Source organism: Phycodurus eques, chromosome 6 (genome assembly GCF_024500275.1).
Source record: "Phycodurus eques isolate BA_2022a chromosome 6, UOR_Pequ_1.1, whole genome shotgun sequence".
NCBI lineage: Eukaryota > Metazoa > Chordata > Actinopteri > Syngnathiformes > Syngnathidae > Phycodurus > Phycodurus eques.
The window spans coordinates 6,151,007-6,163,550 of record NC_084530.1 but is presented as its reverse complement, the minus strand read 5'-3'; the positions used below and the strand labels follow the sequence as shown (position 1 = coordinate 6,163,550).

Sequence of the window (12,544 nt, the reverse complement as noted above, 5' to 3'; positions counted from 1 at the left end):
TTTTAATACCTAATGTGTGGTACACACATATCAATACTCAAGATGAAACTGACCCAAATTCCCAATCCCGATCAAAGTATGCAGAGGCCTGATTACAGGATGTAAGATTATCCTGTGATGTGCGATTTTTACTCGCTGTCTGCTACGAAAACAATTGGGGACGACAATTGTAAACCTTAAACATGACGATTTCCCCCCCCCCCCCGTCATGTGTGGGGTCTTTCAGCTTTTATAAATCAGTTAAGACGTTAAAAATCAGTATGTGTCTACTCTGGCTGTCACGGTTGAATATCGATTATTCCATCGATTAATCAAATAATCGGATTAAAAGGTTATTGTGACTTAGTTTATTGCAAAATATATTTTTTCGATTAATGTTTATTAACTCGTTGTTTATTTGATATTGTTTAATGATTAAACAAAACCAAATAAAGAACATTTAAGCAAAATCATGAGAGGGAGTGATGTACTCATCACTCTTTGAAATTGAGAGCTACTGTACTTTATGGGTACTGATTAATGCGAAGGGCTACTAGTTTGCAATGTACTCTTGAGGCAATTCAGGTTCAACTACATGTCAGTTACAGGTTATTCATACTGTGACTGCAGATAACGATCAATCTCGTAAGACATTATCAGTCTTATTTTTCCATAAATTGATTCGGAATTCAGTTACTGGTTTGGTGCGTAACATGTCAGTAAACATGCAAAATGTTAATCAGTTTTCTAAAATAAAAGGATGTGTCTTATTTTGAGTCTACACCTTCAGTCTGCTTTCATGGAGGAAAATGGATGCATGGATGGATGGATTTGTTGACGATTAATCGATTAATTGTTGTACCTCTAGCACGTACCCATCTGAGGAGTCGTGTGAGCTTGGTCTCACACAAACACACACACATAGAAAAGTTCACCTCTCTCTCTCTCTCTCTATCAGTGTCAGTGGTACAGTATTTGGCACCATGTCTACAGAAATAGCTGCCTTTTTAAGACTTGTCACTATTTATTTGAACAGGCAAACATGGTGACACGTTTAAAAATGGGAGTGAGTGTGACAACGACAAGCTGACAGTTGCTCCGTGTCGTTGCTCTTGTAGTTACTGTGTCTCCTCAAATGTGGAATACTGTCCTAATGTCTAATGTCTTTACTCCTCCTAGAAAATTACTTCTCTGGTGTGACAGTCATGCTCAGTTTAGCACAAGCGCGCCCCCGTGTGGTTGTCCACAGAGGATCACCAACCTATTTGGAAACTCCTACATCTTGAATACTGATTAATGCAAAGAGCTGTCAGTTTGTTACACACTTCTGAAATAACAATTTTGCTATTATTAGGAAACAGATAAAATACATAACGCTTTATTTCTATGAACCTCTTCAAGTGTGTACATTTTCAAATGAGCACTTCTACAACATTCCTGGGATATACAATGTCGTATCACAGGTGAGCTATTTTAGAAGAGGCCTGCAGGCTCTTCATGTGGTCCTTCGGGGTTACCTGCACGGCCGCGGGCTCCATGTTGGCAACCCTTGCTTCAGTGTGTAAAACATTTCATCAAAATGAAAATAATATTAATGATCTGTGATCACAACTTTTTTGAAATTGTTATGCTTTCTTGTTACACGTAGAGCCAGAACATACCCATTGAACAAACAAAATGCACTGGTACTGGTCAGGGAATGAAACATTCCGAGACCAAGAAGGTACTTCTGCAATGATATCTGCACCAACCACCAACCAAATATTATGTATAGATATGTATTTATTTATTTTTGGAGGTAATATCATTAGTCACACTACGAGAAATGTGCTCATCATTTGGTTTGGTACAACAATATCAATCTCATTTTTAGAAGTGTCATTCTTCAAACTTTTATTGCTGTATATAATAGATCGGTAATTTAATACTTTATAATGATATATGCATTTTAAGCCTGGCAATTAATATTTCCTTTATTCTATAGGCTTTTATGCCTTTCTAATCGACAGTATTTTTTTTTTGTTTTTTTTTTAATGTAATGTTCTTGATTATATACACTCAACAGCCATTTCATTAGGGACACGTACCAAAAGAGTGTACTTTGACTCGTACAGGGTTGTTGTACCTTATACCGCTGAATAACAACAAATCAAAACCTCTCGGAGACTGTCAATTAAAACTGAGCACTATTATGCTTGTAAAGGCAGAATTTGTGATACAGCTCTTGGACTATAGATTGTGTAAGTGTACCTAATCTTGTGTCCAACGCGTGTATACAGTATATACATTGAAAGGTTATATCAAGCTGGGTATCTCTCTGTCTCTCTCTCTCTCTCTCTCTCTCTCTCTCTCTCTCACACTCACAACAAATGACTTTTTCATGGCCCCCTTGTCTTGTTATTCCTGCTTTGTCTTTAAAGCCTTCTCAGCTTCTTTCATTTTATTCAAGGCTTCTCACAGAAAGTTCATATTTTATGATTAAACAAAAGCATTAGCAGCAGTGATAAAAACAACCCAACTTTTACTGCAGTTTGAACTACTTGAGTCTGTTTTATTTGTGGGTATGGTAACTTCATGCTGCAAATCTATGATAGCAAGGAAGCCCACATGAGTTCCGGCAGATGCATTTCTTTTAATTTTGGTTTCTCTTTTTGACATTTCAAGACTGTTGTCATAAAACTGAAGTGAAACAACTTAAAAGTGGTGTCATTAAGCAAAACAGGAAAAGGAAGGCTGATACAGCGACAAAATGGGGGGGGGGGGGGGCAGCCTGGCATCACATTCTACGTGTTACATCCACTCGTTTTGGTTGGTTGTCTTTGCTGCTGTCTTCAGCATTAATGCCATCAACATTGTGAATTGGATGTGGCATTCTTCTCCTTCATGCTGGAAAATAATACACAGGCTCCTTGCCTCACCAATGCCTTCCCACCTGTTTTCTTCTGGAGACAGCCTGGGGTGACATCTCTGAGCTGAACGGGGCTGCCAGATCAACCAGCAGCTACTTTCGCTCTGAACAAACAAAGTCATAGAAATCAAACAACAGGCTGCCACACACCCTGAGACGGTGCACATTGTTCTCATTCTCACTGTGGCAAGAACAACACAAGAAACTAAAGGGAATCATGTTTTCTCTTTTTCTTTTTAGCTTCAAGGAAGTAGTGCACATGATGGGATTCACACAGCTGACCAGCGCTGTTGTGGTGTGATAAATTAAAGGTGAAAGTCGCACAAAACCTTCAAAGTTACTGCAGGTCTGCGTGAGAGTTCAACTTTGACGAACTCCTCTTTGTCCTCAGTGATTTCCGAGCTGCTCCAACCATTCATCCCTTCCAGTGTTCCAGTTTCTTTGTCCTCCCATCACTTTCTTTGCCCTTCAGAGGTGTGAAACAAGGCTACGCGTTCCTCGCTTTGCCCTCGGGGTTTGCTGGAGAGTGCGTCTGAGGGTCGGGTGCTCCAGGCTTGCTCCGTGCCGTTACAGCTTTGGCCTTTAACCACGGCTCACGGATGCAAAGGTTATCTTACCTTAAGAAAGAGGTAAAGATGTGAACAAAGAGAGAAGGTTAAAAAGGGTAGAAGGACATGAATTTATTAAACAAATGACTTGCTTTGTGGACACGTTTGTAAAAATAGTAAGTACACCAAAATATAAAAAGTTGTGCAATGCCAAAGAAGAATGTAGATAAAGCCTTTGGAAATAAATATATTGAATATGCAGTGTTCCATTCTTGCGCTGTTCAAATGATTTATTTTTTTGCTGTCTTCATGAAGTATAAAATCCTTCAACATGTTCTACCAGACAAAGTAATCACTGATGAAAATCAGTTTGAAACTGACAGGGTGCTTTTTCTGTGACGCTTGTCCTCGTTAGGGTGAAAGGTGAGTTTGAGCCTATTACGGCTTACTTTGGGCAAGAGGCCAGGTACACCACTGGACTGGTTGCCAGCCAAGAGACAAACAACCATTCACGATCACATTCACACCAACAAGCACACGGGAAGGCCTAAGCTGAGATTCACATGTGGGACCTCTCGACAGTGAAACAGACATTGCCTCACTGTGCTGCCTAAAGGAGTCAGAACCTGACCATATTTCGAATAAAGACATCCTGCAGCGGGAGCTCAGTCGAGTCACTGGGTGAAGCAAGTCATGCTGAGAGAAGAAAGAGCAGCACAAATTGGAGATGAGTACCGTGATTTTCTCCTGTATAATGCGTATTGTCCCCCCCCCCCCCCCAAAAAGTCAAAAGTCAATGGTGCGCATTACACACAGGTATGGGGGAAAATGAAAAAAAAACGTCCCCATTTTATAAATGTATGCCGCCATCTAGAGGCTATGAATAAGCTGTACACTTTCATTCCAATATGCCAGCGCCGCCAAGAAGTTATGAAAAAGCTGTAGCGTAGACTTTCATTCCAATATGACAGGGGTACATATGACTGCATATATGTACAGTTGTGCTCATAAGTTTAAAAACCCTCGCAGAATTTGTGAAATATATATTGGATGCCTCCCTGGTGAGGTGTTCCGGGCACCTCCCGCCGGGAGGAGACCCCGGGGACGACCCAGGACACGCTGGAGAGACTACGTCCTTCGGCTGACCTGGGAACGCCTCGGGTTCCCCCCGGAAGAGCTGGATGAAGTGACTGGGGAGAGGGAAGTCTGGGCGTCCCTGCTAAAGCTACTGCCCCCGCGACCCGACCTCGGATAAGCGGTAGAAAATGGATGGATGGATGGAGATGTGACATGCTGATAGACTCCTGCCCATTCATTTCCCCCCTTTTTCTCCCTTCATACAGTGTATTGACCATAATTATGAGCAAACAGAACATTTCATGAAACAGTTATTTCCCCATTGGTCTCAGGTGACAAAGACAAAATAAATAAATACATAAATAAAACAATCCAATGTGTAACATATTGATGCTACGTGAGAATAGTTCTATAGAGTTGAATGCTGCTGACCTTCTGCAGCTCCTCTCTCAGCCAAGATGGAAGAGGTTGTCCGAGGCGATGCAACAACTTTGACAGCTCCACGTTGTGTTCCCTGTAGAACCTGGACAGATATGCCCGAGCCTGCACACAGGAGAGCATCATAGAACAAATGTCAAAATTGGAATGACAGGTGAGGGGCAGGAAGAGGAAGGGATAGTAAGAAGAAAAAGAGAAATTTATGGTGTACACCTGTGTTAAGATTCATTTGTCTGTACTCCAGTGTTTGCCAACCTTGATTGAGCCAATTCACTGCAAAAAGTATGTAAGGTGGTAAACTGATGTAATTTTCCCCTCTTCCCCCTCAAGAATAATAGAACAATGAAACATATTTTAACCGTGTGCAACTGACGTACAATGATAGAATTAAGTAAATTCAAAATGACTTTTTTTTTCCCAGGGAAGGCACCCAACACACATGTCACAAAACCATGTAGGAAGCCACGAATGATTCTGTTGTATGAACTGCGGCAGGTTTATTGTACTGCCATCTAATGGAAGAGCTTTTCATTGTTTTGCCCGTCACTATACTGTATGTCGCTGGCATAGATAGATGAACAGAAATATACAGTACATTCTTCATCACCAAATAATAATAATTTGACTAATTTCTTGATGATTTGATTGGTTTACGACAATCCCAAGAAAAGTAATAATAATGATCATGAAAGGAATTCTGATGAGCAAGAGAATGCCCCCTCCTATCTGCCCATTTTTGCTTCCTCCCTGGTGGAGGCTGCTGGCCCACATTTTAATTACAGGTGAATGCGGTGCACTCATTAGCCATGTGCGACTGCACCGTGGAAGATGGATTGAATCCATGCGCGCTCATCTTCATTTGAGAGCAAATGTGTGATTTTGCCCCCCTCTGTGGAATCACTGGCCTGGACAAAGATTTATAGATTGGATTTTCTCCTTCTCCCGTCCTCACTCCATCCTAATTTCACCATCGGGCACCTCTCAAGTGTGTTGTGTCATTACTAAGGCCTCATAAAGACTGTGCTACTTTGGCTGTGTTTGCTGCACACTGTTAACCTCATGCAGACTTTCCTGGGAGAAGTGTTGCCTGTCGAACCGTCACTGCCTGTCATATCGCCGTTTCCCCCCGTTCATTCAATACAAAATATATTTCTAAATGTTGCCAGAGTTAATGTGTTTACCTCTGGTTCCATAGGAGGATACTTTCGCCCTTTGCTCCTTCCCAAGCACTTTGTCTTTCCTCCCTCAAGGAGCTGGCACCAAAAACCTTTTTGAGGGTCAAACCTGGATTTAAAAAAAAAAAAGAAAAAAGGAAGGAGGATTCATTATTTGGGCTTAAACGCATATTCGTACTCACCAGCTTCTACACTGCTGTATGTAATGAGATCCATCACAACAGATGTAGCAACAATATAATAATATTACCCAGTTTGGATTGATAAGAGTTAAGTCGGTTTTTTTTCTATTTGTTCAAGAGGACAACAAACCAGGAAATTAATTGTGACATGGTGTCTATTAGTGCAGAGGCGACTATTTGAGAGAAGAAAAAAAAAATAAAAATCTCATAATCACAAAATCGCCTAACCTAAATCAACTGTTACTCCTTATTCAGACACATACTATTTGCTGTTGGTCCAATAAGGATTGTTCAGCACTTCCTGTGCTCTACTTCGTAAATGTAATATATTATGAAAGCTTAGTGTACATGAAGAATATATAATATTTAGTGAATATTCATTCAGATGTGAGTATTACTCACATTTTCACGATGAAGAGCATCAGTACTTCATCTCTACTGCATCTTCCTAGGGTGACACTGAAGGCAGTACTACTGCTACTGTCATGAGCATCTGCTTGTTCTTGTTGTCACTTACACATATTTAGTGTCACCAAGAAAAACGTTTTGGTATTTTTGATGAAACTATTTGTTTCCCCCTCACCTTCTCTTCTGTGCTCAACTGGGATCACGCTAACTGCCTAATTTCCCTAACAACTGTGCCAAAAGGTTTGCTTTGCTCCTCTTGAATCAAGTCTGCACATCTGCATAATAAGCTGGAACAGTCCCTTGCATGAGAAGGGAGCGGAAAGGAAGGGGATTGTCAAAAATAGGCATATGTGTATGTGTTTTAAGTGTGTAAATTAAGACTAAAACAATAATAATTGCTTGACATTTAAGAGGCGGCATGGTGGCCGACTGGTTAGAGCGTCAGCCTCACAGTTCTGAGGTGTGGGGTTCAATCCCCGTCCCCGCCTGTGTGGAGTTTGCATGTTCTCCCCGTGCCTGCGTGGGTTTTCTCCGGTTTCCTCCCACATCCCAAAAACATGCATGAATTGGAGACTCTAAATTGCCCGTAGGCATGACTGTGAGTGCTAATGGTTGTTTGTTTCTATGTGCCCTGTGATTGGCTGGCAACCAGTTCAGGGTGTACCCCCCCTCCTGCCCGATGACAGCTGGGATAGGCTCCAGCATGCCTGCGACCCTAGCGAGGAGAAGCGGCTCAGAAAATGCATGGATGGATGGATGAAATTTAAGAAAACTTTATTACTCAGTTTTTATGAGACATTTGGAGTCTCCAGGCATTTGCCTGTGTTTGCCTGGAAAGTCCGGCCCTGCTTTTTGGCAAACGTGAATGTGACTGAAAGGCATAAATATTGCTGGTTATCGTCATGCATCATTTGGCATTTTCATCAAGTGTTCTTTTTCTTTATGTGACAAGACAGGAGGAAGAAAAGATTAAATAAAAAAGGCTTTGTTGTTGAAGAGCTGTCAGGCTGCTGCCATGTCAAAAAAACAAGACCAAAAAAAAAAAAAAGCTTTTTTTTTTTTGGGACTGTTTTTGCGCTCCCCCTCACGCACGCACACACACACGCGCGCACACACACACACACACACACACACACACACTTTGTCACAAGCCTGTCAAGATGCATCTCTTTGCACATTATTTTGTATGCGCGTCAGTCTGTGATCTTTGACAGAGGCGCTCTCTGTCCCCATGTACAAAACTTGAGAGGCCCCTGTCTGGAGTGGTGAGACAGGCTTGCATTCTGATGAGCAGTGCTTGGCTAATAAACCATTTAGCAACTCTCCCAAATTTAAAGACCGCACGCCTGTTCTCTTTGGTAAGAGTGCAAAAAATCTCTTTGAGTTGTTTTACAATCCAAAAAAGATGACTGAAATGGAAGCCCAGGGTACCAAAAAAGTGATTTTTTAGCAGGGTACAAACAGTACATACTGATAATTGGGCCAAATCTGAGCATTTTTACTCCCATGCAATCAAAGTCAGCAAAGGCATAATTCTAAAAGATTATCCTGGGTGATTATGTGATTGTGTGTGGTCATCTTGTGTAGACCACATAAGATCAGTAAGCACAACAAATGATGTTTTTTTTTTTTTTTTTTTTTTGCTCGTCATGTGTGGGGTGACTCACGTCAAGTCAAGTTTATTTATACAACCCCAAAGTGCTTCAAAAGCCCGCAGTTCACAGAGATTGAAGACATCCGCTAGTCCAACCCCCACCAAGGTAAGGAAAAACCTCCAGATAACCCATTTTGGAAAAATAAAGATACCTTGAGAAGAGATCACAGTTGGAGGATCCCCATTACAGAATGCAATAAATGCCAAGTGCTGGGCAACATTAATCAATCATTAAATCCCAAATAATTAAATCTGTTAAAATGTTAAAAGTAGGTTTGTGTACCGTGCCTGAGAGAATACAGCTAAAATACTGTTATTTAGTGTATATAACAGCTGTATTTAGTCAAGTTAGTGAGTCTTAAGTACTATAGCCATGTATTTTTACATCCCTGTTGCTCAGTGAAACATCACACAAAATAATTAGCTGAGGAAAATGTCAAACTTATAACACAGGTGTATCTCCATTGCTGTTGTAATTATTTGGAATGGCACAGTGAGCTGGACTAATCTCCTACATTTTCTAAGAGCTTGAGACAAGAATAAAACATTTTTTTAAAATATGCTGGCTGTTAAAGCGAAGCTGTCTGAGAGTTGAATGTGAGGGAATTGCTATGGAGATAAAGGTATCAAATTAATATAGCAAGAAAAGTTTTAACTTGTTTTAATTAGTTAATTAGCCTTCATCCAGACACATCAGATGTGTCTGGATGAATAGACACAATTCTCACACACACACTGCGAAATCACTCTGTTATAACTGCAAAGGAGGACCGACTCCATTTTCTTCCATTATCAGGTTCCAGACCTGTATTAGCTTTATACTTGAGTCCACATATAGTATACAGTGTTTCTTTATGGGACGTCAGGGATGGGTGACTTACGTGAGAGCCTGTGAGTAGTTGAAATGAGGAGTGACTCCCAGAAACCTCTGGACTTCATCCATGACAGCGGCAGGGTCTGCTCTCAGTTGATGACCATCTATGATCATCACCTGCAGTACATGCAAAAAAAAAAAAAAAAAAAAGCAAAAAACTCAACTTTATTGTATGTTAAAAGTGCGGTATGTTAAAATGTTGTTATCATGACGAGACATGTTCAAATTAAGCATAAGGCACCTGGTTAGCAGGGTAGTGCGTGAGCCACCTCCCAAGGTGTGTGGCATACAGGCCTGGGTTCAAACAGCGGTTCTGCAGGGAATGCAGTTCGGCCGGCGCCCCCGCTCTGGCACTGATGACATCGTAGAAGGTGAAGCTAAGCGCTGCATGGTCCTCGTGAGCTCTCTGATGCTGGTGGGACAAAAACAAACATTCGTGTCATTATTTTCACAGGATCTGTTATTAGCAGTGGTGGAAAGCAGAGCTGTAGGCTCCAGTCACATGACTTGGACTGGAGTCAAACTCGAGCCATGAATTTGATGACTTTCGACTCGACTCGACAGTCAATATGTTGCCAGACTTGCAACTTGACTTGGACTTGAACAGCAATGACTTGTGACTACACTTAGGCTTGAACCCTTTGACTTGAAAAGACTTGCTACTTTGACCAAATCACTGACAAAACAATACTTTGTGCTTCACATATTGTTTTTCTACGGGAAAATTTGAACGGTGACACCATAATATTGTAGGTCTAAATGATTATCTCTTCGGTCGAGGTATCCCACGCTATTATTTCTAATGTCTTTCTAGCATGAATTCAACATGAAGGTGTTTGACATTGCCTCAGTACAAATGTTTGGCGACAAGAAAATGCAGTTTGCTGCAATATGCACAATGTGAATTGAAGAAAAATACTGTTGATTATCTAAAAGGGGAAACCAATTGGTCTTTCCTCATTCAGTGAACTGTCTCATGTTCTCTTGTGTCTTCATAATTGTTTCTGACAGGTTTGGTGAATGTCACTTCAGAAAAAAGGGAGACAAAAATAAGTCATAGCATAGCATTTTCATAGAATATCAGAAAACGTACTATCAACTCGAAACCCCAAGTGTAGGACTTGCGACTTTGACTCGGGACAACGACTTGGTCCCACCTCTTGTGGGAAGTAGCAAAGTTCAAATAAACATGTAATACATGTATATGGACTTGAGTATTTATTTTTCTGACAACTTTTTTACTTTGACTCCCATTACTTAAAAAAAGATATATGTACTTTCCACTCTTTGTCAAAATAGGCGTGGATGATGACACATTGAAACAAAAAAAGAAAAACAAGTCAACCATAGTTGGGAATCTTGTTTGATTGAGGTCTTCGGGTCCTAAAAGGCAGGGAATAAAAAACAGGAAAGGCAGCGACATGGAAGAAAATCAACCAGGCATAATTAAAAACAACAGCAAGATATTACTCATGAATGCCTTAATTTAAGGTAGTTGTTTGGTATTTCCGTCTCGCAGAATGATTCATGTCGAAGCTGTTGTATCTTGGGCCTGACTAAAAAGCTTGATCTTTTGGCATTCAAAAATTCTCTAATTTGAAAAACAACAACAACACACATACAGGTAAGGTGGATTTTTTTTCACTTTTTGTTAGCTCATTTTGCATTGCATGCAATTTTGTTACTCGGTTCACCTCGTTAGCAAAGCTACGGGAGCATGTTGCTTTGATAGCCAACACAACCTTTTGTAGCTCTTAGCTTCACACAAGCCTGTGAATAGTCTCATTCATTCAGGTCATTTCATTCTCAAGGCATTGCATCAATCGCAAGAGTGGCGTTAAGTCCAGAGGATTTGTTTTTTCTCTCATTGCCCAAGTTATCAAAAGGTGTATAATTGACAATAGAAAATCATTTTTACTTGTATACTAAAGTAAATTTCAGCATCTGTACTTTTCTACTTTTACTGAACTACATGAGTTGAATCAATATATTTAATCTTACCAGTCTTTTTTTTTATTTTAACACGCGTATCTGTACTTCTACTTAGGTTCAGTGTGTTAGTACTTTTGCCACCTCTGGTTATTAATAGCTGACATTTAGGTGTCATTTGTAATACAACTGAGTCAAAATCAGAAACCAAACAGTCCTATATTGAGGCAGATCCCTGTAAACTCCAACCAGCATAATAAATATACAGTTACATTTTCAACTCTTTGAAAGGGTCAATCAAAACTGAGCATGTTTATTTTTTGTAAAGGCAGAATTCATGTTGCAGTTCTTGTATTGGATCTCATTAGATTTTATCAAAGGAACTGACCAGTGTGTGTATATTGTACATGTGTTTGTATGCACCTGGTACCAGCTGTAGGCTCTATCCGAGGGATTGATGAGCAGGGTGATGATCTTGGCCTTGGGCAGCAGGGCTGCGATACGCCGTGGGGACTCCTCTGAGGGGAAGTAGTTGGCACTTTTCTCAAACAGGAAGTCCGTGCTAACGTTGGAGGGTACAGGAAAAAACTCCATGTACCTACGGCAAGAGATACACATATTTCTTATATTTTCGTTCTGTTTGGAACACCCTCCTACCTGAGCCGTCACGTTATTGGGGTGGAGTGGTTTGTGTGTTCCAATGATCCTAGGAGCTTATTTGTCTGGGGCTTTATGCCCCTGGCAGAAATATCCAGGACAAACAGGCCATAGGTGAGGGACCAGACCATTAGACCGTGTTCCTTGGGGAGTCTTGTGGTAGGTACTCGGGATTATCGGGTGTCAACCCCTTGTACGACTGATCAGTTTGGTCCGCAGAACTGACAGTAATTCTGATTCATTTCCAGTGAGAGTTGGGTTCTGTTCATAACCTTTATGGACAAAATTTGTAGGTGCAGCCAAGCATCGAGGACGCCTGGTTAGGTGGCTTTTGTATTACACCCCTGCATTTGCTTTTGCAAATAATGTGGTTTTAACCCTTTTTGCTTCCGATCTTCACCTCTTGCTGGAGGGGTTCGCAGTCGAGTCTGAAGTGGCTGGGATAAGAATCAGCTCCTCCAAAACCAAGGCCTTGGTCCTCAGTCGAAAAAGGGTGGAGTTCCATCTCCCCTATGGGAATGAGATTCTGCCCCAAATGAATGAGTTCAATTATACTAGGGTCTTTCACGAGTGAAGGAAGAATGGAGTGGGAGATTGGTGCAAACTCTGCATGCATCTGTCATGGTGGAGAAGGACCTGAGCCAAAAGGCGGAGCTCTTCGATTAACTGGTTGATCTATGTTCCTACCCTCACGTATGATCAGAAGCTTTGGGTT

General features: G+C 41.0%; 1 protein-coding gene across 1 annotated transcript in view; it reads right to left on the bottom strand.

Annotated features, from left to right (window-relative positions):
• Positions 1-1,438: 1,438 nt before the first annotated feature.
• The window catches only part of ndst3 (N-deacetylase/N-sulfotransferase (heparan glucosaminyl) 3), a 57,498-nt gene continuing 46,392 nt past the window's right edge, over positions 1,439-12,544 (bottom strand). The window contains exons 10-15 of the mRNA XM_061678919.1: positions 11,596-11,770; positions 9,485-9,655; positions 9,251-9,360; positions 6,132-6,234; positions 4,945-5,055; positions 1,439-3,504 (exon numbers count right to left, since the gene is read on the bottom strand). Of these exons, the coding sequence (XP_061534903.1) occupies positions 3,496-3,504; positions 4,945-5,055; positions 6,132-6,234; positions 9,251-9,360; positions 9,485-9,655; positions 11,596-11,770 (679 nt within the window). The 3' untranslated portion in view covers positions 1,439-3,495. The remainder of the gene's footprint in view (positions 3,505-4,944; positions 5,056-6,131; positions 6,235-9,250; positions 9,361-9,484; positions 9,656-11,595; positions 11,771-12,544) is intronic.